Genomic DNA, 22,971 nt, shown 5'->3' on the forward strand with positions numbered 1-22,971 from the left:
GTTTTGCTTTTTTTTGGAGAGAGGAGAAAAAACATCTTTCCTGGCTGTACCTTTGAGACTTTGCAGTGCTGTCAAACAAGGTTGTCTAATCTGATTCATAACTAGGAGAGTTTATTCTCTGTCCAACTCTCCATACTAATTTTGAAAGAAAAAGTCTCATATAAGAAGTAAAATGGAGTTTACAAAATCTTTTGCACAGGATGCCATGAAGCATGATGGGAAATATTGTCACGGTTTAAGAGATTTTTCTCAAATTAGTGCTAATTAGGATGACAGTCAACTAATATGGCAGAAAATTTATGAACAACACAAACATCCAAAGGTAGGTACATGAACAACAACAAAGAAAACAAGAATGATCTAAAATTTTGGGAAAGGAGTTATGTCTATTGTACAGCAGAAAAAAAGCACTTGACTGCTACACAGCTAAAAATGTCTAATGTTTCAAAGAGGAGATGGTGAAGGCAGGGTTCAAAATACTGGTTACGTCAGTCAAAAAAACACTGCATAGTCAATTTTTAAGTTTTTTTTCAGCATAGTGACTGCTAGAAAGAATTTGCAAAACAAGTATCATCTCGGAGGGATCTCTATTTGATATTTGTAAAAGAAACAGTCTGGCACCAATCATGCAAAAAGCCTTGTGGTGCCTGTGTTCATAATGACAAAAATTCACTCCAAATCAAAGTGTTGGGGCTGACCCTTCAGCAGAGGACATGGGTCATTAGCTCAGAGATGTCTCTTCACGTAGCATCACTGATTTGTTCCAGATGGGAAGGAATTTCAACCTTGATGCTTTCCAAAGACTCTCTTTTTTTACTACTTATTTTACTTGTAGAAAACACATTGTTTATACATAAGACACCAAAAAAAAAAAATGAAATAACCACTCGTTCCTTGCAAGAAACCAAGATTGTGGACAAGAGTGACAAAATCCAGGACCTAATGGCATTAAGGACAACATCCTGTTCAGGGAAGAGGTTGGTGCTATTTGGGAAGGGGCTGGAACTGGAAATGCCATTAGGCAGGTGCAGAGAGATGGGAGCAGTATTTCGAACCCTGTAAACATCAGACTACACAGTGACCAGTGTATGTACATTGCTTTCCAGAGCATTAAGTAAGTGTGTGTTAATGTCATCAGGAAAAGAGTCATCCGTCAGAGCTAAGGACCAGGACTTTTCAGAGAGAATATCTGACGTCAGAGATAGAGCCTCCATCTCAGCTAGAGGGATCTAAAGGGAGAAATGATTAAACATAAGAAACCAGGACACAAATCTTTTGGAAAAGAAAATTTAAAAAAGAAAAAAAAAGTATCATAATTAAATACTTCTAGACACTAAAGCAATATCCCTGCAGTGGGAGAAGCTACATCATACACATTGTTACCAGGGACAGAACATTAAAGAAATTAAATATAATGAAAATATTAAAAAAAGAGTAAGACATCCATACTTTAGTGCTTACCAAGGATCCGGGAGGGGGTTTAAAACCATACACTAATGCTAGCATTGTATTTTGCTGTTCTGTTTACATGAAGGAGCAAAAGTAACACTGTTCTCATAACAGAGAGATTAATCGTCTTGGCTGTGATCAAATACAAGAGGTTTCAAGATCTGATTTCTCTGAAGTTGTTCCCCCCAATAACCATCCTGGTTTCTAAGATAAACTTGTTGAGTCTCCAAAGATTCCCCAACAACAAACCATATTTTCAGGTGGGGTGTGGAGTGTGCCTTTCCCTGTACCCCAGGGAGGCTGCAGGGACCACTCCCCTCCCCCTTGCCCCCCCTTCCCCAAGAGGCAGGTGGGACCATAATTCACTTCCTCACAGATAAAAGGGCACAGGGAGAAACTTAAAACTTTATTTTGGTCAGCAAACACCTTCCTGATGCTTTCATCTCATTTTGGCTGGCTACAGAGCCTCCAGTGAGACCAATAACTGGCCTACTAAAATAGCCAACTGCATTTTCCAGCTCCCAAATGCCCCTCAGGCCTGGCCCCAGCTGTCTCCTCTAGCATTGAGAAATCCTGACTTGGGAATTGCCTCTACACAGCCGCGCTCCTGTTTTCATGCATCTTGCGCAAATGGATCCCCACTGAAGACATTCAAAAAATCTTTGAATATCCTTATCAAATCATTGATGAAGCTCACTCCCTAGACACAGAGGTCTTTTTAAAGGAAATGTAAAAATATCACTGCAGATTTTGGAGGAAAAAGGGGGAAAAGAGGACAGAGGCATCTCCCCCAGAGCAGCAGCTCTGCTGCCAGACACTGTAAGAGGGGGTGTCTGCCCTGCAGCAGGCTCAATTCTCCCCAGATCCCCTCCCTGGATACAGTTCTTGTGACACCAGGAATGGCATTCCAGGTAACGTCCAAACACAGCTCACACTCGCAGGGGCTGCCTGCTCTAGGCAAGTCCCAGGTGCTTCCTTTTCATTTCACACTGTGCATTTTTTGCCATCCTCTGTGCTTGAAAAGTCTTTCAGAAGCAATAAATCTTCAAAGAGAAAAGAGAGAGGCCCAGATCTCTTGCATTGAAGTTGTCGAAGGACTGGGTTTTCTCACTCTTAGAAATGGCAGGTGCAGGATGGAACAAACCCAGTGATGAGAGAGCCTGGAGAGGCTCAAAATTCAGCTGAGATAAGTAAGAGGGTCAGACTCCTCTTATCTAACCTTGGCTTTGATATCTCTTCTAGCACACCTATCTGCTGGCAATGGATAAGAGAGATGATTTGGAGCCCCTGATTTAAAATGAAGCTCCCTAAAAGGCATCCTTGTGAAGGCTGCCAGCCTTCACAGGAATCCCTAAGAGGGACAGGAATCACAGGACAGGAATCCCTAAGAGGGACCCACCAACCAGAGCCAGAAAAAAGCTTTGCAGGAGTGTGGTGGACTCCAGCAGCTCCTGCCTGCTGGAGCTGCCATTAATCAGGTTGCTTTCAGCAAGTCCCAGCACTGCTCTAAATTCCTGAGATTCCTGAGAACATGACAAATGGTGTGAACAGAAAAGTCAAAATGTAAACAAAACATCACCCCACTTCAGCCTTCCCAAACCCAAAATTGAGTTTGAAGCCATCAAAACGTTTGTTGGAAATATCTAACTGATTTAGACCAGTTTTAATTATAGACGGGGTGGGGGGGTGGAGGGGGGGGGAAGCTTAAATTTTAAAAGAAAAAGCCATTGCAAACTGGAATGCTGTATTTTTTCATTACAGAAATGTCAAAACAAACCCATTTTTTTGCTGCAGCAGAACTTTCTGGTGAAAAATGTTATGACAAAAAATTTTCAACCAGCTCTCACTGAGTTTCCTACTGACCCTCTGTCTTCCCTACCAAAGCTACTGTCTATTCCTCAGGTAATTATTACAGACGACCACTTCCTATAGCTTAATAGAACCTAGGATGCAATATGGAGCAATCAGAGGGAGACATGTAATCCTGCTATGTAAAGATCTGCACTAGGATTTCATTTTACCTAAGCTTGTTCCTTTCCTCTAATGAACCATCAAAAGTTGGGTAATTTAGAGTGTCAGTGAGCTCATAAACAAGCACACTGATTTAACAAGAAGACTTCTGCTATTTTTAGCCAGGGGGAGGGGGGGAAGGAAGTGGGAGAAATAGATCAAGAAATATGGAATTTGGTCAATTAGAAAAAAATAGGTGTGCTTGAATTGTTATTATGGGCACTGTGGCTTTTAGGGAAAATATTTGCTCTAAAGAATAATGCATTTTTAAAAGTAGGTGTTTTATTTATTCTAGGAAGTAAATGGACTAATTTTAAACAAGCACTATCTGCTTGAGAAAGCACTGGAGTACACAGTTACTTCTGTGCATCATTAAGGGCTGCCTCCCCTCCTAAATTCACTAGATCAGAGATGAGGATCTAGTTTACAGTGACCCATTTGCAAGAAGGCTCTTTAGGAAAACCCTTCAAAACTGGATTTTCATGCAGTACAAGTAGGCACAGAACACAGAGATCGAGATCATTTGATGAACCCCAGCAGCTCAGGCTCTGCTCTGAGAAAACCTCACACTGCAGGCTCTGCAGACATGCCCTGACATTGCTGTGGAGCCATGCTTAGGAGCAGGAATCCAAATATAAGAACCCCACTGAAGGATGGAGATGGAATTTTGCACATTTCCCCTCTAACACCCGTGAACTGTAAATCCCAATGAAAAACTTCTTACTGTGTTGACAACGGAAAGTCCGAGCATGTTCTCTTCCTCTTGCATTGATATACATCATCTACTCCCACAGAAAAAGCCAAAGTGACTTATGCTTCCAAATCCCTGTGACTGCATTATATAAAGAACTTTAACTTGCTATTAAAGGTCTCAGTCAAATTGAGTTTGGATGGAGACTTCGCAGGAAATTAGGAATATTAACCTGGTTCTCAGAGTTGTAATATTCGGGAGCTGGGAGGGCATAATGATGGCACACAGAGCCTGACAGGTTGTCCATCAGCTTCAGCTCTCCTTCCAGAGATTCCTGGATCAGCAGTGATATGGTATCAAACAAGTGCCTTTCCTAGGAAGGGTGGTGTATAGCATGCAGATAGAGAGAGAGAGAGAGACCAAGCCAAAAAGAGAGGAGGAAAAAGGCGAGGGACAGAGACAGAGAGAAAAAAAGGACAGCATATCAAACCCAATGAACAAAATGAGGAAAAAAAAAATAGAAGGAGGAAAAAAAAGGTGGAAACGTTCAAGGAGAACAGCAGTAACAGGAACAATGGGATATGAGAAAAGGAGAGAGAACAGTGCAGTAATATCACGGTGAGCAGAGACAGCTTTCCCAGACATTACAAGAGATGGGGCGACGGCAGCTGCCCCAAGACCATGGCTGCTCCCCGCCCGGGGCCCTTCTTGGGGACAATCTCCATCTCATCAAACATGTCCAGTCATTTCTGGGAGCTGAGCAGCATTTTTCCATTGGTGCTGTCAACTTCAACAGGACACTACTAGCTGCAAGACTTCCACACATGGTCCACGCTTTTGAGCTGCAGGACCTAATACTTAACACCTAAATCCATATCCAGATGGCACAGAAATGAAAATAACCTGACTGAAGAGAAGCTGAGTGTCCTGTCCATGGAAGCTGCAGCTGAGCAGGATGGACACGTGTCAGGTCACTAATTCATGTGCCAGACTGCACATGGGCTGAGGTGCCCCCAGTGCTCTGGCCAATGTCAAACCAGCTGGCCACAGCACTGAGGTTGCACAGAGCAGGGTCTGGATTTTGCAGGCAGCAGGGGAGTGATTTCAGGGAGCACGTTCCATGTAGTGAATGCCCAACACATACAATGAGATGAGTATCAGCACTACAGTCAAACAGCACACAGTGCAAAAATCCCAGGAATGAGGCAAGCAAAAGAGCAGGCTGTCGTTGCAGGGTTGTGTCCTGGGAATTGTATTCCTCTGCTATCAAGCACAAGCATCAGATTTGTCTTGAAGGTTTTGGTTGGGAAAATAAATAGTCAGAATAAGATCTCCTGGAGGTTTTTGAGGCTTCTGTTTGAGGGAAAGAGCAAGAAACACACTCTGAAGGTTATTACTGGAATAAACCCTTTCCCAGGCCACCTTCAGAGAGGGCAGGTTTAACAGACTGCAGAGTGAGGGTATCATTCTGACTGATTTGTCTTACAGTTTTGCAATTTCTCTTTTTTTGCCAGTTTCAGTGCTGGTGCAGGACAACAGGGTTGAGTTTGCCAGTACTCTGCTCAACACATACAGCATCAGTTGGGATGTGTTGTTTCTTCCTAGAGGACGTAGTAAATCTGGATTTCCCCATAGGGCCCTGAACTCCTTTTTCCTGAGCCAAAGAGCAGCTTTGGACTCCATCTCAGACATCAGAGATTCTAATGGCATCAGAAATTTCCAGTAGCTTAGGAACTGAAACAAAGATTAAGCAGGGCTTTACTCTCTTTCACTCTTGGACTAAAAATCATAAATGAGTTTTTCATGCATTAGAATATGCATTAGTCCACTCCAGGCTGCGGCCAAGACATGCTGTTGTGAAATCATGATGTAATAAAAGTTAATGAGGTCTGCATAGAGTTTAACCCAATTTGCAATCAGCTAAGACTAAAAAAAAAGCTGGACTGTATTTCCTGAGTAATTTCAGCTCAGTGACCTCCCAGATAACTTGTCTGGGGCTTGGTCTCACCTCTCATTCCTCAAACTGAGTCTTCATCCAAGAACTGTGCTTTAGGGAGATGTGGTGCAGCTCGTAGCAGCTCCCACACTACGCCCATGCTTCTGCTAGTGGAAGTTCTGCCACCAGCTCTGGTGAGCTCAGGTTTGAGTCTCCTCTGGATTATTCTATTGTTAAGAGAATCTTTTCTTACAAGCCTGACTGTGGGGATGGATATTAAATTGAGGTTACATAAAATAAATTTAATAATGATGCAAAGATTAGCCAAGTTTTATTCCTCTTTTATGTTGGGGTTCATGGTCTGTATTAGAAAAGCAAACACATTACGTTCATGATTTTGCTATCACAAAGGACCAGTCAAAACTCTGAATTAGAGTAAATTTGGAGCTAGCTCTGAACTCTGTAGCTTGAGCTGACCTCCAGAGTAAATTGCAAAACTCTCTCCCTCTGAACAGATGCATCAAAGTGGGCTGGAGACCTGTCTGGCGTATCTTCCTGCAGCATTGGCTCCCAAACCACACAAGAGTCAGCAGCAGACAGCAGGGAATACAAGCCCAGAACATCTGGTACACGCCCCTTTCACTACCAACTCGTGCAAGTCTTCCCCAACAAAAATGCAGGTCAAGCCCTCCTCACCCTCTAACAGAGATTCTCACCATATGATAAGCTAGTGAGAGCTGAGAATCCACCTTGATTTGCATGGGATTGGTAAATCCACAGGGGCTCTCAGGTCTCTCTCCACTGGTGGTGCCTGTCCACACAAAGATGTCCGAGGGGCTGTGTAGGCCAGGGCTGATGGTCTTCATCTCCATCTCCAGTTCTGCTTCAAGCTCTGCCTCCTCCTTTGCCTCCTTGTTGCTCTCCTCCAAGTGCTTCATGAGCACCGCGATCACCACATTCACCAGGACAAACTGGGCTGTCAGCACAAAGGAGACGAAGTAGATGGGGGAAATGACGGTGTTGTAACAGGTGGACTCCTGGTCACAGTCACGAAGTGTGTCCTGAAAACAGCGGGGGAATGATCACAGAATCAACCAGGCTGGAAAAGACCTTTGAGATCATCAAGTCACCTTGTGTCAAGTGACTTGATCATCAAGTCATCATCATCACCTAACACTAACTTATCAACTAAACCATAAGAGATGGAGGGTGTGAAGAGATTGCAGCATGAACCACAGTCTGAAATGGGTTCTCCTTTCATGAAGAAAACTGAGAAGATCTGGCAAATTTCACATCTAGAACAGCAATACGCTTGCTGACAAAAGCTTAACACTTACCTTCATTATCCCATTCCAGTTGTCTCCTGTGGATACTCGGAACAGGGTCAGGAAGGCCATCCCAAAGTTCCTGAATGTGGCGTGCCGTCCCAGCCCCTCACAGGGGTGTGTGTCATCACACTCTGTAAGACCAAGCACAGCTGTGAGACCCCCCACTCCAACACCATTACCACCCCTCCCACTGGCACGGGAAGACTCACCAAGGTCTCCAAACAGCTCCACTCCAAGAGCTGCAAATATGAAAAACAACAACATGAAGAGAAGGCCCAGATTGCCCACCTGAAAAGAGAAAAAGAAATGGGGGGGAAAACACACAAAAAAAAAGAACATTCATTGATTTTTTTTTTTGTTCCAGACCTGTTTCTTGCTGTATTCTTTATTCCAAAACTTAAATTGCTTCAGGGCAAAAATGACCTCAATGTGAGGACTCATGTACCTCAGTGTATCTCAATGTATCTCAGTGCTTCAGGTGGGAAATGTGATTCTCTAATGACAGCAAAAATAAAATTATTAGCATTCCTCTGCAACAGGGAATGAGCTGTGGGCCAGAGGAGCTCTGGTTTGATATGGCAGTCAGTTACCTGTGGTAGCGCTTGCATCACAGTGTCCAGGAGGGCCCTCATCCCCACAGCCATCTTCAGCAACTTCAGCACTGTGGAAAACACATTTGCAGTATGGATAACAGCAGCATTAGCACAGAGGCACAAACTCAGTCCCTCTCCCAGGAGCCACAGATTATAGGAAGAGAAACGTGAAATCTTGTCAAGTATTCTCCATTAGCTGCTGCAGTCCTTGGCCTTTTTACATCATTCCTTGTTGCCTAGATACTATCAAAATCCCATGAATAGCAGCATCACCTACTCTGAGACTTGGAGAAAGCGTTATCACTCTGCCTGGCTCTTCCTTCCCCACTTTATCTGTGTTGGACTCATCTCCTTCCTCCGGGTATCATAAGCAGCTCCTTTCCCAGCCCTGGGGCTACTTTCCCACTTCCATAGGCTACCCACTTTCGTACATGATTCACTGAGGAATGATTTACACATCTTTCCAGAAGGCTGCATTTCCAATTGGAAGCTGCATGTATTTTTAATTTTGAAAGGGATCCAATGCACAGAAAACCCACTTTTTCCCCCTCTTGAGACACAGCAGCATTTAATTTCTCCTCCAGCTCATTCTCTGCTTAGATGAGGGCTGTAATCAAAACAATTCTTCCTCAGAGCACAATACTCTTCAGGAGGGTCTGGAAGTTCTTCATTAAGGGCCTGAGCACTCACATTTTACATCTTCAACATTTGGCCCTGACACCTCCCTGTTTTGAAGAATCAACTTCTTCAATCCCTGAAGAAGTTGGCTCCCTGACTTGGGAACACGTCTGAGGGGACAGATGGATACAGCATGACAAGGCATGCTTTGTCACCAAGTGGCGTGATGTAAAGCCTCATGGCAATTTTAATTTATTAGATGCTCATCTTTTAAAGCAAATGTACTCAAGCTTGTGTGCTCAAATCCCTGTTAGAGATGACCTTGATTTGACTGGAGCAATTTTCCCAGGTGCATCTCTGGGAGGTACTGCCACAGCTACTTCTCCTTAATTTCTAAGCTCTCAGCCTTGAAGATCTCTTAAGGCAGAAACACATGGTCAGTTGGCTCAGCTTTTTGGCTCCTTGCAAGTATTTTCTCCCATTGTTCTTTCATTTGTTTACAGCCTGTTGATCCAGAAATATGCACATCATGATGAGGATGTGCCCCAGGACTGTTTCTCAATGCTTAACTCTCTCCCGGTGCCAACCATGTACCTCAAACACAAGTCAATTCTGCTTTATCCCTCTCACCTCGGGCGATTCTGAGAACCCTCATGATCCGGATAATCGTGGGATTAATTGGTAGTGAAGCATTCACCTCGATCTCTTCCAAAGTGATGCCCATGATAGACAGCAGCACAATTGCCAGATCTAATTGGTTCCATCTGGAGACAACACAAAGGGAAGTTTAACATCTACTAAGAAGGTGGCAATGGGAGGCAGCTTTTTTCACACGAATTCCAGTCATTTCAATGGTTTAAGAACTCGAATCTGCAGTATTTTTCTGAGGATATTATACAAAAGCAGTGATGTTATGAAATCATTATAACTAATGCATCTCATTAGAAAATCAGCCAATTCCAAAGATATCCTTGACTGAGGGGAAAGACGAACAAAAGCTGGGAAGTTTTTTACCCAGAGATTCCAGACCTCAGGAGAGACACTGAGTTGTCTGTCTAGCTACTTCTAGACATGACACTTGTGGACCTCAGTGTGAGATCTGCCCCAGAGAGAAGAGGACCCCATGTCCAGTCCTTAGAAAAAAAAGTTGTGTTGGTGAAAGAAAGGCCCCAAGGATTAGTGCCAGGCTGAAGAAAGTGGTAGTTCCAGCATGGACACACAAAATCTGGGGACAGGGATGGAACCATCCACTGGATGCTGAAGGGCTCATGTGAAGGCCTGCTTAGCGCCCTGGTTTTGGTATTAACATTGAAGAAGACAAAAATGGGAGAAAGATCCACCAAGGACATAAAATTTATGTTTGTGAGGTAAGAGAGTGAAAATCCAGATAAAGACACAATGTCATCCATTGCTCCATCTGCATTAAAGAGAGGTCCTTTCTTTCTTTCTTTCGTGTTCACTTAGGGATAGATTCTTTCTCTTACATAAATTTTGTCACTTCAGCAGGTTCACTTGATTATGTGGACATGCAACTGGCATGAGAAGAGAACTGGCTGCTTGGTGGAGATCTGTTCCTGCTTCATTTGCTCCCAAGGGCCAAAATGGTGCAATCCCACTCCTTGGCCTGCACAACCCATCCTCCAGCTTACTTCCCATGTCTCCACCTACCCAGCCTTCAACCAGTCCCTCCAAAAAGCCTTCATATATATCAGACTCACAGTATGGGCCACAGCATGGGAATTCAGGACATGGAATGCGGGCAGTTCTCCGCAGAGCCTGCTGCTGATCTCGTGATCACAACAGATCTTTTGTTACCTGTCTTGGAAGAAGCGGCGAAACCCGAAGGCAATAAGCTTGAAAACAGATTCCATGACAAAGATTACAGTGAAGATGTAATTGCAAATCTTCAGGGCTTCATCAAGAACCTGGGATGTGGACACAGGACTGTTGTTAGATGTTAGTTCTGCAGAGGTGCTTTGCTGACTTCAAACCTGACTCTTGTGTCATCACCTACCCATTACAGTTAAAAGTCTTCAAACACAGGCTCTCTCTGATGAAAAATGTCCCAGGGAAAAGTCCCAGGGATTCATGGAGTGTACTTGCTGCCTGGTGATAAAATCCCAGGAGGGACTGACACAGGCTCAAGGCACAGCTCACTCCCCTAGCAGCAGCACAGCCCCAGCTGGGATCGCTGGGGTGTGCAGAAAGAGCTGCTGCATTTGCTGGTCTCAGCAGCACAAGACCTCTTGTGCTTTTGTCAGAGAGCTGAATTTCATCCCACTTGTTCATTTGTGCAAGCGCTGGCCAAATGGCTCCTTGGTGACAGCCTGCCATTACTCCTCACCTTGAGCTTTTGGCAAGGAGTGCAACAGAGGGATGACATGCCAGAGGAAGCAAGTGCCTTGCATTTTCCTCTGCCCCCTTTCCCTCTGCAGAAGTCAGTCTGGTCTTTAATCCAAGCATCCTGGCTGGGACAACTCTTGCACAGTCAGGCTTTAAGCTACGTCAGAAGTGATTTCATCCCCAAAAGCCTCACTACGAAGGAACATTGTGGTAGCAGCATCCTTCACAGCCTCTAAAGTAATGTGCATTGATTTCTCCCTGTTGGCAAACAGGATGGTAATAACAATGTCCAGGGCAGTGCTAGGGAACAGGGTAGATGTGCCCACAGACCAAACACAACATTAACCAATCCCTAAGTGGGAGAAATCATAGCAGAAGGAGTTTAAGTCATGTACTCTGCCTTTGTGCTGCAGTTTAGCTTCAAGCATCCATGGACAAAAATCACCTCATCTGACCAAAGAAGCACAAGCCCAGCTGCTGAAGGAAGCTGTGGCTCTGAGCAAGCCTCCCTGCCATATTGCAGGGCACTTGGGCTCTGCAGCAAATGAGCACATTTAGCTGGCAGAAGCAGATTTTTCTCAGCAGCTCTTTACTCAAGCCACCTCTCTGCACACTGCAGCATTCCCTCCTCTCCGGGAGCTGTAGCATCTCCATGTGGGGTCTCATCCCCAGGGCATCCTGCTATATCTGAAAACCAACCCCTTGCAGCACCAAGAAATCCCTAGTTTGGATATAAATCTCTTTGGTACATTTGGCCTTCAAATGTCTTCAGGATCCCAGCCATCCTTCACCCAGATGAGAGAGATTTCCATGCCCCAGTTCAGCAGGACCCAAGCATGTGTATGATTCTGACCATGCTGTCATCCCAGCACAATCCAAGCTTGGACTTACTAGCCAGACGCTGCATACCAGAGGCTTAGAGACAAAATGTTATCTTTCTAAAGAAAAAGAAAAACAAAAGTCTGCCCAACATTTCTATAATACAAGAGAAAATGTAGCTGCAAAGCAACTGTGGTAAGACACGTGCTCTAGAATGACTCCAGCCCAGGCTCCTTTGCCAACAACCTTTTTCATCATCTAATGACTCAACCATGCAATGAGCCTTTCAAAGTATTTAAAGGTGACCTGGACAGAGAAAATAAATTGGGCTTGCTCCCTTTAACTTTTTGCTTATGATAGACTGGAGAATATTTCCCCCTGCCCCTGTCGTTTGCATGTTTTAGTTGTTTGGGGTTTTTTAAAATATTTAGTATACATGTCCTGCCTAATTTTAAAGAATATTTCCTCCTATTGTGTGTTATATTTATTCATTCTGAAAGTCACTAATAAAAGTAAGTACAAGTTATGTGGCAAAGGCAGCAATTTCCATTTCATTCTTATGCACAAAAGACTTGACATCTCAGGACAGGCTGTTTTTATTTTCACAGTATGACCCAGGAATTAAGTACACTAACATATTAAAATGCATCTTAAAGACCAGCATGGAATCCAATCACTGTGAAAACTAGGTTCTATGGGACACTGGGGATTTAGAAGAAACTTTGCAAAAAAAACCCCATTTCCCAAATTCTTCTATTCTTTTTTTTTTTTTGGGGTGGGGATGAGGGGAGAGGGTGGATGTGAAACCTAAGTAAAATGGAAGATATCAATATATCAATGATGATCAAATCCACCAAACCAAGCAAAGCCACTCCCAGTCCCATTTTCAAAGCAGTCAGCTTGCACTTAACTAGAAGGCAGAGGTGCAATGGGATCCCTGTACCAAAAGCCCTGGATTGAGCTGAGGACCAGTTGTAGGATGGCTACACTCTACTGGCAAAGGTGGACATCTGACAGCAAACCTGGCCTTAACCCTGCCCAGCAGCACATCCCAGCACAGCTCTGCATGTCCCCCCTGCCTGTTCTCCCGAGCTGTCCCAGTACCTTTGGCTGCTGGTAGTGCTCCATGGCCATGGTGATGACATTGAGGCCAATGACACCAGTGATGAACAGATCCAAGTAGTGGCTGGTGCACATCTGGTGAATCAGGAGGCGGAAACGGGAGTAATCCGAGTAGTAGGGCTTACACTGAGCTTCTGCAGTGGGGAGGAGAGTGAGAGGCAAATCAAGGGATTTCTCTGCATCTTTCTCAAGTCAACGCACCCTCACTCTCCAACTCCAGAGATGATAAATTCTAGACCAATCACAGCAACATACTCCCTTTTTTATTTCCTTTTTTTCCTTGCTGGCACGTTACCATTTTTAATACACAGTGGGGCTCCCGTCGTCTTATATCCATTAAATATTTTCAGTGGGACATGCTCTATACTCAGCCTTGTATCAGGGATCAGGGATGAGGTGAGCCGGGACTAGTGTGCTGCTAAAAATAATTTTTCTCTGTAGGGAAATTTAGGTTAAATTTAAATTAAAATAACAATTTTTGTTTCTGTTGATCTTAAAAGTCCCCAAAGCATTAGAAAACCAAATTAATGGTCAGATGCTGGGGACAGAGTTTACTAACAATTGCCTAAAAACACAGGCCATTGAGTATATGGTGGTCTTTGAAAGAGAAAGAGTGCAAACATATTATGTTCTTTGCAATAAACTGTAGAGACAACAGAATTCAACATCTTGGCTGTCAGAAAAATGGTCCATAAAATACCAAGGAAAACTGATCAATGAACCTTAGTGATCAGAAAATAACAATCCTCCATTTAGACAAGATTATCAAAACACAGATTTCACTGTCCAACTGTGTTCCATGTTTGGCTGCCTCGGGGATGACACATGGACTTCAGACCTCAAATGTTCCTAGAGATAAACTCATTTGCTCACCTAATATCTAATGAGGAAATGCCAAGGCTGAGTATATAATTCAGTATAATTTTCAAGGAGGCATTATAATGCAGATTGATATGGAAAGGGCTGTCTTGAAAATGTCAGAGTATTATATTACCCTCATAATTAGATGATCAACTGGTTATGAAAATTATTGAGCTGTAAGAATTGTATAGTTGATATTTAGTGCTCCAGAGCAAATGTGCAGTTTGGTAGTACAAGAAAAAAAGTTGGGCAAAAATGATGCCAGGAAGCACAGGTTTGGGTTGCCCTAGAGGAAAACTAATTTTTGAAGATTGTATTTTGCCTGGAAATAGAGCTCACTTTGTCAATAGCCAATGACACTGCAATCAAACCCATAGATTTAATGGCTTCATGTGCTCCCTGCTTCATAGCAGGATCCTGAAAAATCAGTTTTGTTTTTTTCCATAGAGACAGACCTTTCCCTACCAGCCCAGGGACCAAAGGGAATAAACACTGGGCAGTTTTACTCTGTAGGGGTTTGGAAGACCCAAAATTCTATTTCAGTGTCATCAAATGAAAGGCAGTATTAATATTCACTTTCTGATCTGCAGTGGGCTTTAGGTGATCTGCACCTGAGTGCTAAAGCACAGTATTGATGAAAAGGTCTATGAAATTAATTTTCATGCTGAATCTATTGAGTGCTTATGAAAAAAAGCAGACTAGTAGCTGCTGACTCACTCATAAGACTTTGTCAGATATATCAGAATTTGCATAAATCTCCATAAAGTCAAGATATCTCGATCACATTATGCTAAATTATGAGTAGCAAATTAACTAAAATGTTTGAATACAATTAGGTTAGGAATAGGACCTATTTTTATGAACCAACTTATCATCTCAGAAAGAGACACCATCGTAATTGGATCACTTACTTTTTCTACATTTATGTATAATTCACATTCAAAAAGAAAAATGTCAACATTTCTACCTTTTCCTGCAATGGATTTGCTTATGAATAATGACACTGGAATTTAATTTTTTTTCTCAGCTTTGACTGACAGGTAATTCCAAATCCTTCAGAATAGCACCAATGCTGCTAGAACAGAGAGAGGATTTAGAGAGAGGTTGTAAATGTTCTCTGTGCAGGGCTCTTCCACCTGGATTAGCCAGTGCATGACCTTATAAGCAGGGTTGCTAATTGTTCAGATATCTGCAAAGAATTTTCCCCTTTGCACTCCCTCTCCCACCATATCTCCTGTTCACCTTGCCCAGCACCCAGGTCTCCACAGCCAACCCTCTCTGGATGCTGGTCTCACAGATGCCCTTGCAGCCTTTGATAAATGTTCCATCCTTCTCCATTAACTTTATTAAAAGGGGATTTGGCAACCCATACTTACAAATCATGTCACCACTCACTACCCCAGTGTCCCCATGCCAGCCATGCATCTTGGTGCCATATGGATGCTCCCACACACAGGCTAACATGCTGCCTGAGGGCTAGGGATAAATCTCCACTGTGTCTAGGTGGGCAGGGAACTTTCTGAACAGATAAACCAGTTTTTATCATAGTGAAAATACCATTTCTTTAACTTGACCCTGCAGAGTTCTGCAGAGAATTTGGGGACAGATCTGGTATAATTCCCCCTGTGCAAAGCCCGTGCCTCCTATGACACAGTGCCATTTGTAATTATTGCAATAAAGAGCTTAACAATACCAACACCTTGGGAAATACAGACATCTGTTAAACTCCGGGTGGTGAACTTCACAACTAACACAACACCACATTACTGTACCGTTACAATACACTGTGTCAAGAACAACAAGAGCTCTGGGTTAGTCTTGGTTATTACTGGAAAGGTTAATGTGGCTTCCAGGCACATATGGCATTAAAGAAAGGCAGAGAGCAAACCAACAAAGAGGAATTAGCAGAATGAGAAAAGAGGAGGAATTCAGCAAAAGCCCACTACGAGACATCAGGCTGGTAAACAAGGTGTAAATCAAGCTGCTTCACCAGGGCTGGGGGCCAAGGCAGAGGGAGAAGTGGGTCAAATCTGGAGATCATTACACAGGATAAACTTGGCTCAGACAGTGGATCCTGAGAGATCTCCTAACCCAGGTAGGAAGGGGATGTTGCAGCCAGCTGGGAGGTGGTCTGAGCAAGTCCCACCCACCCCTTCATCCTGGGAGTAATGGTGGTCCAAGGGTACTGACTGTGCTGGCAAGGCATGCAGTGCCTGGGTGCACTTGGCTTTAGCTCATCATTTCTATGGGCTCTCAACTTAGGTTGTATCCCAAGCTTCAGTACTCAACTCTTGGCATCAAGCTGTAGGATTATAATTGATCCCTTTGACATGGTCTGGGAACTCACCACTGTTCGCTCCTGTTTGGCTGGAAAGGAAATGACCATTGCTGTTGCGGGATAAATATTTCCAATACCTAATCCCTGTCTAACTTTTCCCAGGCCAGGTACCCTTGGGATTCAGTGAGCCCAGACTGGGTTTGGGGCACCAAAGCCTATACTACATTTGTACCCTGTACTACTGATGGCAGTGGGATGTCACCTGTGAAACACCACCAGCACCCAGGCACCCCTGTTTTTGCTGGGCAGTGCTACTCCCAGAAGCTCCCAGGGCTTGAGTGATCTCTACGAGTACAGCAGGGAGTGGGACTACGGTCACTTTCTTCCCATTAACTGCATTTTTTGGGGGGGAATAAAGCTGAGCATGCAGCTCCAAAATATCTCTGAGGAGCATCTGCCTCCTAATATAGCCCTGTCAAGAGAGAAATTGCCACTTTCCCCAAGGTGACTTCAAGCTGGAGGTGCGTGGGCATGGGAAATTGGAATTCACAAGAGTGGGACAATTCCATTACTGTCTCCTTCAGCTTCTTCCTTCTCCTATAATAAGAGAATTAACTCCTTTGCAGGTTTGAGTATCTGGAGGACAGTGGCAAACCAGTGAGCAATTAAGCCCATGACGCAGCTGGATTTACAAAATGTATCAAGAATATTATTAGGTTAAAAAGTAGTTTGCACTAAAGGAACTTGTTCTATTTGAACACAGAGTTTTACTTGGCTTTTATTGTACTGAATGGATTTATTAAAAAAAAAAGGTGAAATGGAAAATGATAAATTATTTCCACTGCAAAGATTCCAGTTGTGATAGAATATAGACTTGGAGAAAAAATAAAGGAAAAAATAAAATTATAAAATATTTCACTAAGCACCAGGCAGCAGCACGCACACACACGCACACAATGTCATCTTGTCTTCACAGAAAAAAACGCCCTCTGAAAGTGCCGAGATGCGGGCAAGCTTTGGGTCACAACTCCAGATTCCTCACTGAACCATAGGAAGTTCATCTACTCCACACAGGGACGGCATTTCCTAAATTCCCAACAGTCAGGTTCAGAAATAAAACCCTTCTATTTCCTCATGTTGGTGCCTGCAGAGCAGCATGGCACATTCACTACCACAGGATCTAAAGAAAAGCCAGCAAAAGGAAACACACAGCACAGACCTGACAATTGTACACATCTTAAGGGCAAACACAAAGAGACTTTCTGAGCCTGCAAGGGATAATGAAGGGGTTTCAAATGAGTTCAGTGTCTTAAAAATAACATAAGACAGCCTTGATGCAACTCTGTAGGACCAGGAGAGGAGTCACAATCAAGCAAAACGAAGAAAAAAAAAACCAGATCACCAAACCCAGTGAGAGCCCCTCCCTCACGCTGCCCTCATTTCACATGAGAGGCCAAGAGGCCCAGCAAGAAAGACAGCAAAGAAATATAAATATCAGGAATGGCAATGGGAAGGAGATTCAGGATTTATTAAAGCATGTTGTGATAACTTCCAACAAGGCCTTAGAAATACAAGGTAGAACCTCTGTCTCCTTGAGTTATCTCTGCAGTGAAAGCCAATTTTTATTTAATCAAAGCTCCCTGCAATCCAAGAGAGATGGATGGAGCCCTGCACCCATCTCTCACAGGCTGCCAGCAGTGGCAGCCTGTGCACAGGTGAGATTTTTAATGCACATTATTTTTGTCAAAAATTACAGCTGTATTTGTTTCTATGTTGGTGCCTCTTTAAATATTCAGGCTAATATTCTTAAGTTATGAATTAAACAAAATGCTTTCCAGATCAAAGCTTCTCCTAAAAATAAAAAGAGCAAGGGATGGATTTGCAGCCCTGAGCATCATACTGAGAAGGGGGCTGGGAAAGGGAAGTGTGAGCAAACTGTGGGTCAAAAGGGACAGCTAGTATTAGCTGTATTACCCCATTAATATTGAGTCCAGCTGGTCCATCTCCACCAGCACCTGCAAAGACTTTGAGGTGGTATCTTTATTTCCTTTAATTTACAAGATGCTTCATGGATTGAGCAACTCTTAATCAATGCACAGAATTTACACACTGGGCAGCACAATGACTAAATCCTGTGTCCACAGTGGGGGTTGGTGTGGGGTTGAGTTCCCTGTTGAAGCACTGAGGCTCTGCCCTATAATGAATTTTACCCTGTTGAAAAAAAAACCACTCCCTGGAGTACAGTGTTTGTGGAGCAATAAGCAAGGGCTGAAGAAATAATATCCTTCCAAAGCTTTCCAAAGACACACACCTGAAAATTCAGACTCCTAAGCTGGTGGTTGGAAAGCTAAAGTCAACAGTAGAGGACCCATTTTCACAGTCCAGTCATTATTCTCTTCAGAAAAAAAAGCTAAAAGAATAACAACAACAAAAAAAAAAAAAAAAAAAGAAAAAAAAAAAAAGAAAAGAGAAAAAAAAAGCAAGAAAAAAAAGCCATGAAAAGTCTGACAGTGTCTTAATGAAAACCAGAGGGAAAAAAATACTGAATAATGTAAGATGATCAAGGAGTAAATTAAGGGTTTGCAAGTGTCAGTGCTGAGGCAGGTCTGCAGACCTGCGGCTCAGGATGAGATGCGTGTGCCATGAAGGAAGCAAACGAGCTTTGCACCACACATGGTTTAGTGGGATGCCTCAGCCGCGGTGGCCAACTGTTAGTGACACAGCACTGCCATTCAGAGGGACGAGACGTGCCAGCTTCCCAGTACCTTGCACTGCACTGGCTGAGCTCTCCATTAATACATCATCCAGCATTAGATCTAAAAGAATGAAACGGCATTAATCACCCAGCAGGACACACAGCAAGACTCCCCAGCCCCTGTGGAGATTCCTATGGCTCTCCGTTGCCTCTGCCAGGAGTGTTTCCTTGTGGGATCCTTGTGCCTCGTGGAGGGTGGACTCAGGTATATGTGAAAAAGGAAGAGCTCTTGTGCTTCTCTCTCTTGTGGAAGCCCAAGACATTCCCAAGAACCCCCTCATTCAATGATGACGACACTGCTGAAGGATAATCGGGACACTTCCTGCTGGGAAAGCAATACCTCACAGTGACCACTCCTGCACCTGCCCACGTCTCAGATCTCACACACTTCCCCAGTTTTCAGACACCTGATTGGATAAATGCATTGGAAGAGTCTACAACCAAAAATGACCGTGCCACTAGTCAGGTGTCAATGTCTGTCCGTATTTGACAACCCTAGGCTGGTTTGGGCATCTGGGGTCACTCAGGAAGCCCAGCTGAAAGGAACCCCCATGCAGTTGCTGGCACAATTCCAGCCCTAGTCATGGTTTCATCTGCAAGTTCCCATTGTGCAGAACAAAGTTAAGCAATGACATCTGTTGCCTCTGAGGGGAAAGCTGGACACAGTCAATTAAAACTAATGTTTCGCTAAGCATGGATTAGGAAAACTGTTCTGAAGCAATTTGGAGGACTTCATACTTTACTCTCGAAAGATTTTTGTGGCCATTGAATACTCAGCAATATTTGATCCTCAGTAAAGTATCTGTTTACTGCCTCTTTAATTAGGTATTTCATAGCACTAAATGAATAACTGCATTTCCAAGAACGGCTTGTGATTCCTACCCTGTGGGAAATTGCCCACACTTACACCTTTTCTTCAGCTAGTTCCTCTAGCATTATAAATAAAGTAATTAATAATACCTAAACATCTATTTTTCTTCTACAGAAATGTCAGCATTCCAAAATTGCAACTTTAAATAGCAATTGCTCTATCCAACCTTTAAAATCCTTTTCCAACTCAGCCTTAAACTGTGCTTGGGAACTTGAGCTAAGCAAAAGAGCTTTCTAGGCATTTTCTTGAGGAAGAAAAATAAAACCCAAAAAAACCTCTTTCCATCTGTATCCCACTTAACTGAGAAGAGTCTAATGTGTCCTCCAGTGCTCTTGAGGGAAACCTCCTACTTTACGCTGGCCAGTGAGGGAAGCAGGCTCTTGGCATAAACCTAAGTTTGATGACCAGGGGTTGGTGCAACATATCCTGTTTTGTAACACGTGAAGCTCATGGGAGTAAAAGATGTGACCAAAAGAAATGGCTGGGGAAATGCTGAACTGAGAGAGGCTGAGGCAGCACCGTGGTAACCTGGTTCCGTGATTAAGCCTGCAACAACTGTTAAACACCTCTTAGACTACTAAAGAAAACCCAGACAATATCACCATCTTTGGGAACAAGCACCTAATCAGACAGCTTCTTAAACAGTCCTGAAGTCTGTCAAAGATAGAGAAACTAAAGGGGACAGGGAGAGAGCAGGAGGCGGACTGACCAGGGAAAGTGCAAGGCCATGGACAGGAAGGGCAATGGAGAAAGTTCAGTCAGAAGAGAGAGTATGCAAGAAGAAGAGCACCTCCAACCTGTGGCCCCTTGTTAACTTACTTCTGAATTATTCAACTACATTAAAATGAAAAGAAACTAAGAGACAAATGGCAGTTTGGAGACTTTTGGCAGAGTGGGGTCTTTCCTCATTTCACCTGTAGAGCCTCCTCTAGGCAGGGCTGCACGCTTGCACATCTAGTTGGGAGTTGGGTTCAATTTGCACCAGCACTATTTTGTGTAGTTAGTTACTCTCCTTGTCTGGTTGTTTTTTTTTTTTTTTTTCTTCTAATCTGTATTTCTCAAGCAAATGCATTGATATGATTCTCTATGGAGTTTTAAAGCATTACAAGAATGAGATGGCTCTATTATTTTATTAGATTCTTGAATAGCAGTGGTTCTACTGTGCCAATAAATAAACCTGCTTGATAAATGGGACAGGTAACATCACTATGGCATTACAAGACTGTAATAAACCAAATAGTGAATCCAGTTATCAGCAGCAGTGCTCATGACTGAGATTTATGATGCCATCCAGCACTACTGATCTTTGCAGTTGTCACTATTTGTGTAACACTGAGCTCTGCTATCCAAGAAGCTCCAAGCCTGATTATTATTATTTTTTAATTTAAATAACCCCCAATGGAAAGGTCATTGCAAATCATGCAGCCATTGAAAAGGCTTCCTTGGCTCCTTGTTCAGCTTAAAATGACACTACTTCCTTCATGCAAATTTTATAGCTGGACATGCTTTTGGGAGAAGAATTCTCACCAGACGCTAGGCAGGGAGGGGAGGGAGGAGGGGATTATGTGGAAGGTCAAGCAGGACTCAGAAAGATGTGGAAAGACTACCGACCAGCCATCTGTTTCTCCTTACTCCTTCTCTTTTTCTCCAGCCGGCGGAGCCTTTTTTCCTCCCGCCTCTTGGCTTCTTCCTCCTCCTGGTGCTGCCGACACTTGTGGAAATTCTCCACCACCACCCCCACAAACATGTTGAGGACGAAGAAGGCCACAATCAGCAAGAAGGAAATGAAGTAGAGGAGCATCCATGGATTGTAGTTCATGACTGGCTGCAAAGTGGAGGAAGGCAAATTTCAACTGAATCTCAAAAAGAAAAATTGGAACAAATTGATACAGCTGTGCCATCCACAGAACTCACAGCCCTTTCAGGCAGGCTGCTCTGCTCTTCCTGAAAATTAGAGTTTGCTGAGACATTTTAACTGAATGCTCCTAAAATGTGTGTTGAGGACAGAAGCACCACCTCTCTTCTGCAAAAAGGACAGCAGCATCCTTTGCAGCTACTTTAACTCCCTCATTGCAAACCTCTACCTACACAAAGCACTTCTTTTCTCCTGAAATGACCAAACTGCTTAAAAAGTCAAACCAACCTTTGATAGGTGGACTTCTCCTAACACACACGAGTTACACCAGTCATCATGCAAAATCTGTAGGGAAAGTGTTGAGTACAAATCCAGACTTTTTACTGAACTCAGCACATCTCGCAACTTGGATTAAATGCCACTCTGGATCCTAATCCCATAACTCCATTTGACTGTGGAAGCCCACAGTACTTTGCAAAACAAGAGCTAAAATATGTAACCTTTGACAAGTCATTTGTTACAGCTCTGCTGCAGCCTGTACCTGCTGGTCGACTCCCACAGCATCCAAGCCATCGTACATAATATCCACCCACCCGTCCTTGGAGGCCAGGACAAAGAGAGACATCAGGGCCTAGAAATGCATGGAGAAACAGTTATGCACAGTTGCATTAAACCTCTTTTACTTGTAACATCTTACTCCTCCTTGCCCTTTCCTGCCTGATAATGGGACACTTTGATGACCAAGATTTCTCTTGGCAGCAAAACCTATCAATGCCAATGCCTAGTTCAGCAACGAACAGTAATTCAGAAACCACAGTGTTGAAGACAAAAGCGGCTTCCTTTCCACCCTCCAGATCCCTACTGCTCCCAACTAATTAGTTCTTACCACACTGCTAAAAAAAGGCTGTGTTGCAGAGATGGCTGAAAATGTCCAACTCTATTAGACAAGCCCTTCTGCAAGATATATTTGGGTTGTTATGTAGCAGCGAAGCAATTAAGTGCTTCATGAAGCCACATGTGCTTGTTCTGTTCTGAAAAGAAGTGTATGCCTGCTTGGAAACACTGCCTTTGGGATTTACAGAGACAGAATGCTGTGCATGTGAACTGAATATTTACTGTAGCTGGCAGTGCCCTGTAAGAAAATCCCATGGGATAATAAGCCACAGGTTTTAAGTCAAAGAGGTAAAGGAGCAAAGAAGCAGATTACCATTCTATTAATACCTGGCCGAGATTATCAAAATTATACTTGTGCCGGACCCATTTGTAGCTTGCTTCTGTACAATCCGATTTATTTGTGATGTTTCTGGTGTCCTCCCCCTGGCACACAAAAAACTTTCCTTTGAAAAGCTGCAAAACACACAAAGAAGAGAGGAAGTGTCCGGGTTCAGTCCACAGGATATCTATGCAGGTGATGGGCATTTCTCCAGGGTACTCCACACAGC

At 43.5% G+C, this 22,971-nt stretch overlaps 1 protein-coding gene across 20 annotated transcripts in view; it reads right to left on the reverse strand.

Annotated features, from left to right (window-relative positions):
• CACNA1G (calcium voltage-gated channel subunit alpha1 G) overlaps positions 1 to 22,971 on the reverse strand; it is a 147,340-nt gene that overhangs the window by 13,198 nt on the left and 111,171 nt on the right. For 8 of the 20 annotated variants that reach the window (XR_005259364.1, XM_038157246.1, XM_038157242.1 and 5 more), the window contains 13 exons: positions 22,751 to 22,876; positions 22,071 to 22,160; positions 21,286 to 21,499; positions 18,814 to 18,864; positions 12,892 to 13,043; positions 10,441 to 10,550; positions 9,256 to 9,389; positions 8,005 to 8,075; positions 7,624 to 7,702; positions 7,424 to 7,545; positions 6,803 to 7,147; positions 4,383 to 4,523; positions 1,095 to 1,229 (listed from right to left, as the gene is read on the reverse strand). Coding sequence is in view for 19 of the 20 variants with exons in the window: in XM_038157246.1 (XP_038013174.1) it covers positions 1,095 to 1,229; positions 4,383 to 4,523; positions 6,803 to 7,147; positions 7,424 to 7,545; positions 7,624 to 7,702; positions 8,005 to 8,075; positions 9,256 to 9,389; positions 10,441 to 10,550; positions 12,892 to 13,043; positions 18,814 to 18,864; positions 21,286 to 21,499; positions 22,071 to 22,160; positions 22,751 to 22,876 (1,770 nt within the window). In the remaining variant the exon portion in view is untranslated. The remainder of the gene's footprint in view (positions 1 to 1,094; positions 1,230 to 4,382; positions 4,524 to 6,802; positions 7,148 to 7,423; positions 7,546 to 7,623; positions 7,703 to 8,004; positions 8,076 to 9,255; positions 9,390 to 10,440; positions 10,551 to 12,891; positions 13,044 to 18,813; positions 18,865 to 21,285; positions 21,500 to 22,070; positions 22,161 to 22,750; positions 22,877 to 22,971) is intronic. The other 12 variants (XM_038157248.1, XM_038157240.1, XM_038157236.1 and 9 more) reach the window with 6 other exon arrangements.

This window comes from Motacilla alba, chromosome 18 (genome assembly GCF_015832195.1).
Source record: "Motacilla alba alba isolate MOTALB_02 chromosome 18, Motacilla_alba_V1.0_pri, whole genome shotgun sequence".
Lineage (NCBI taxonomy): Eukaryota > Metazoa > Chordata > Aves > Passeriformes > Motacillidae > Motacilla > Motacilla alba.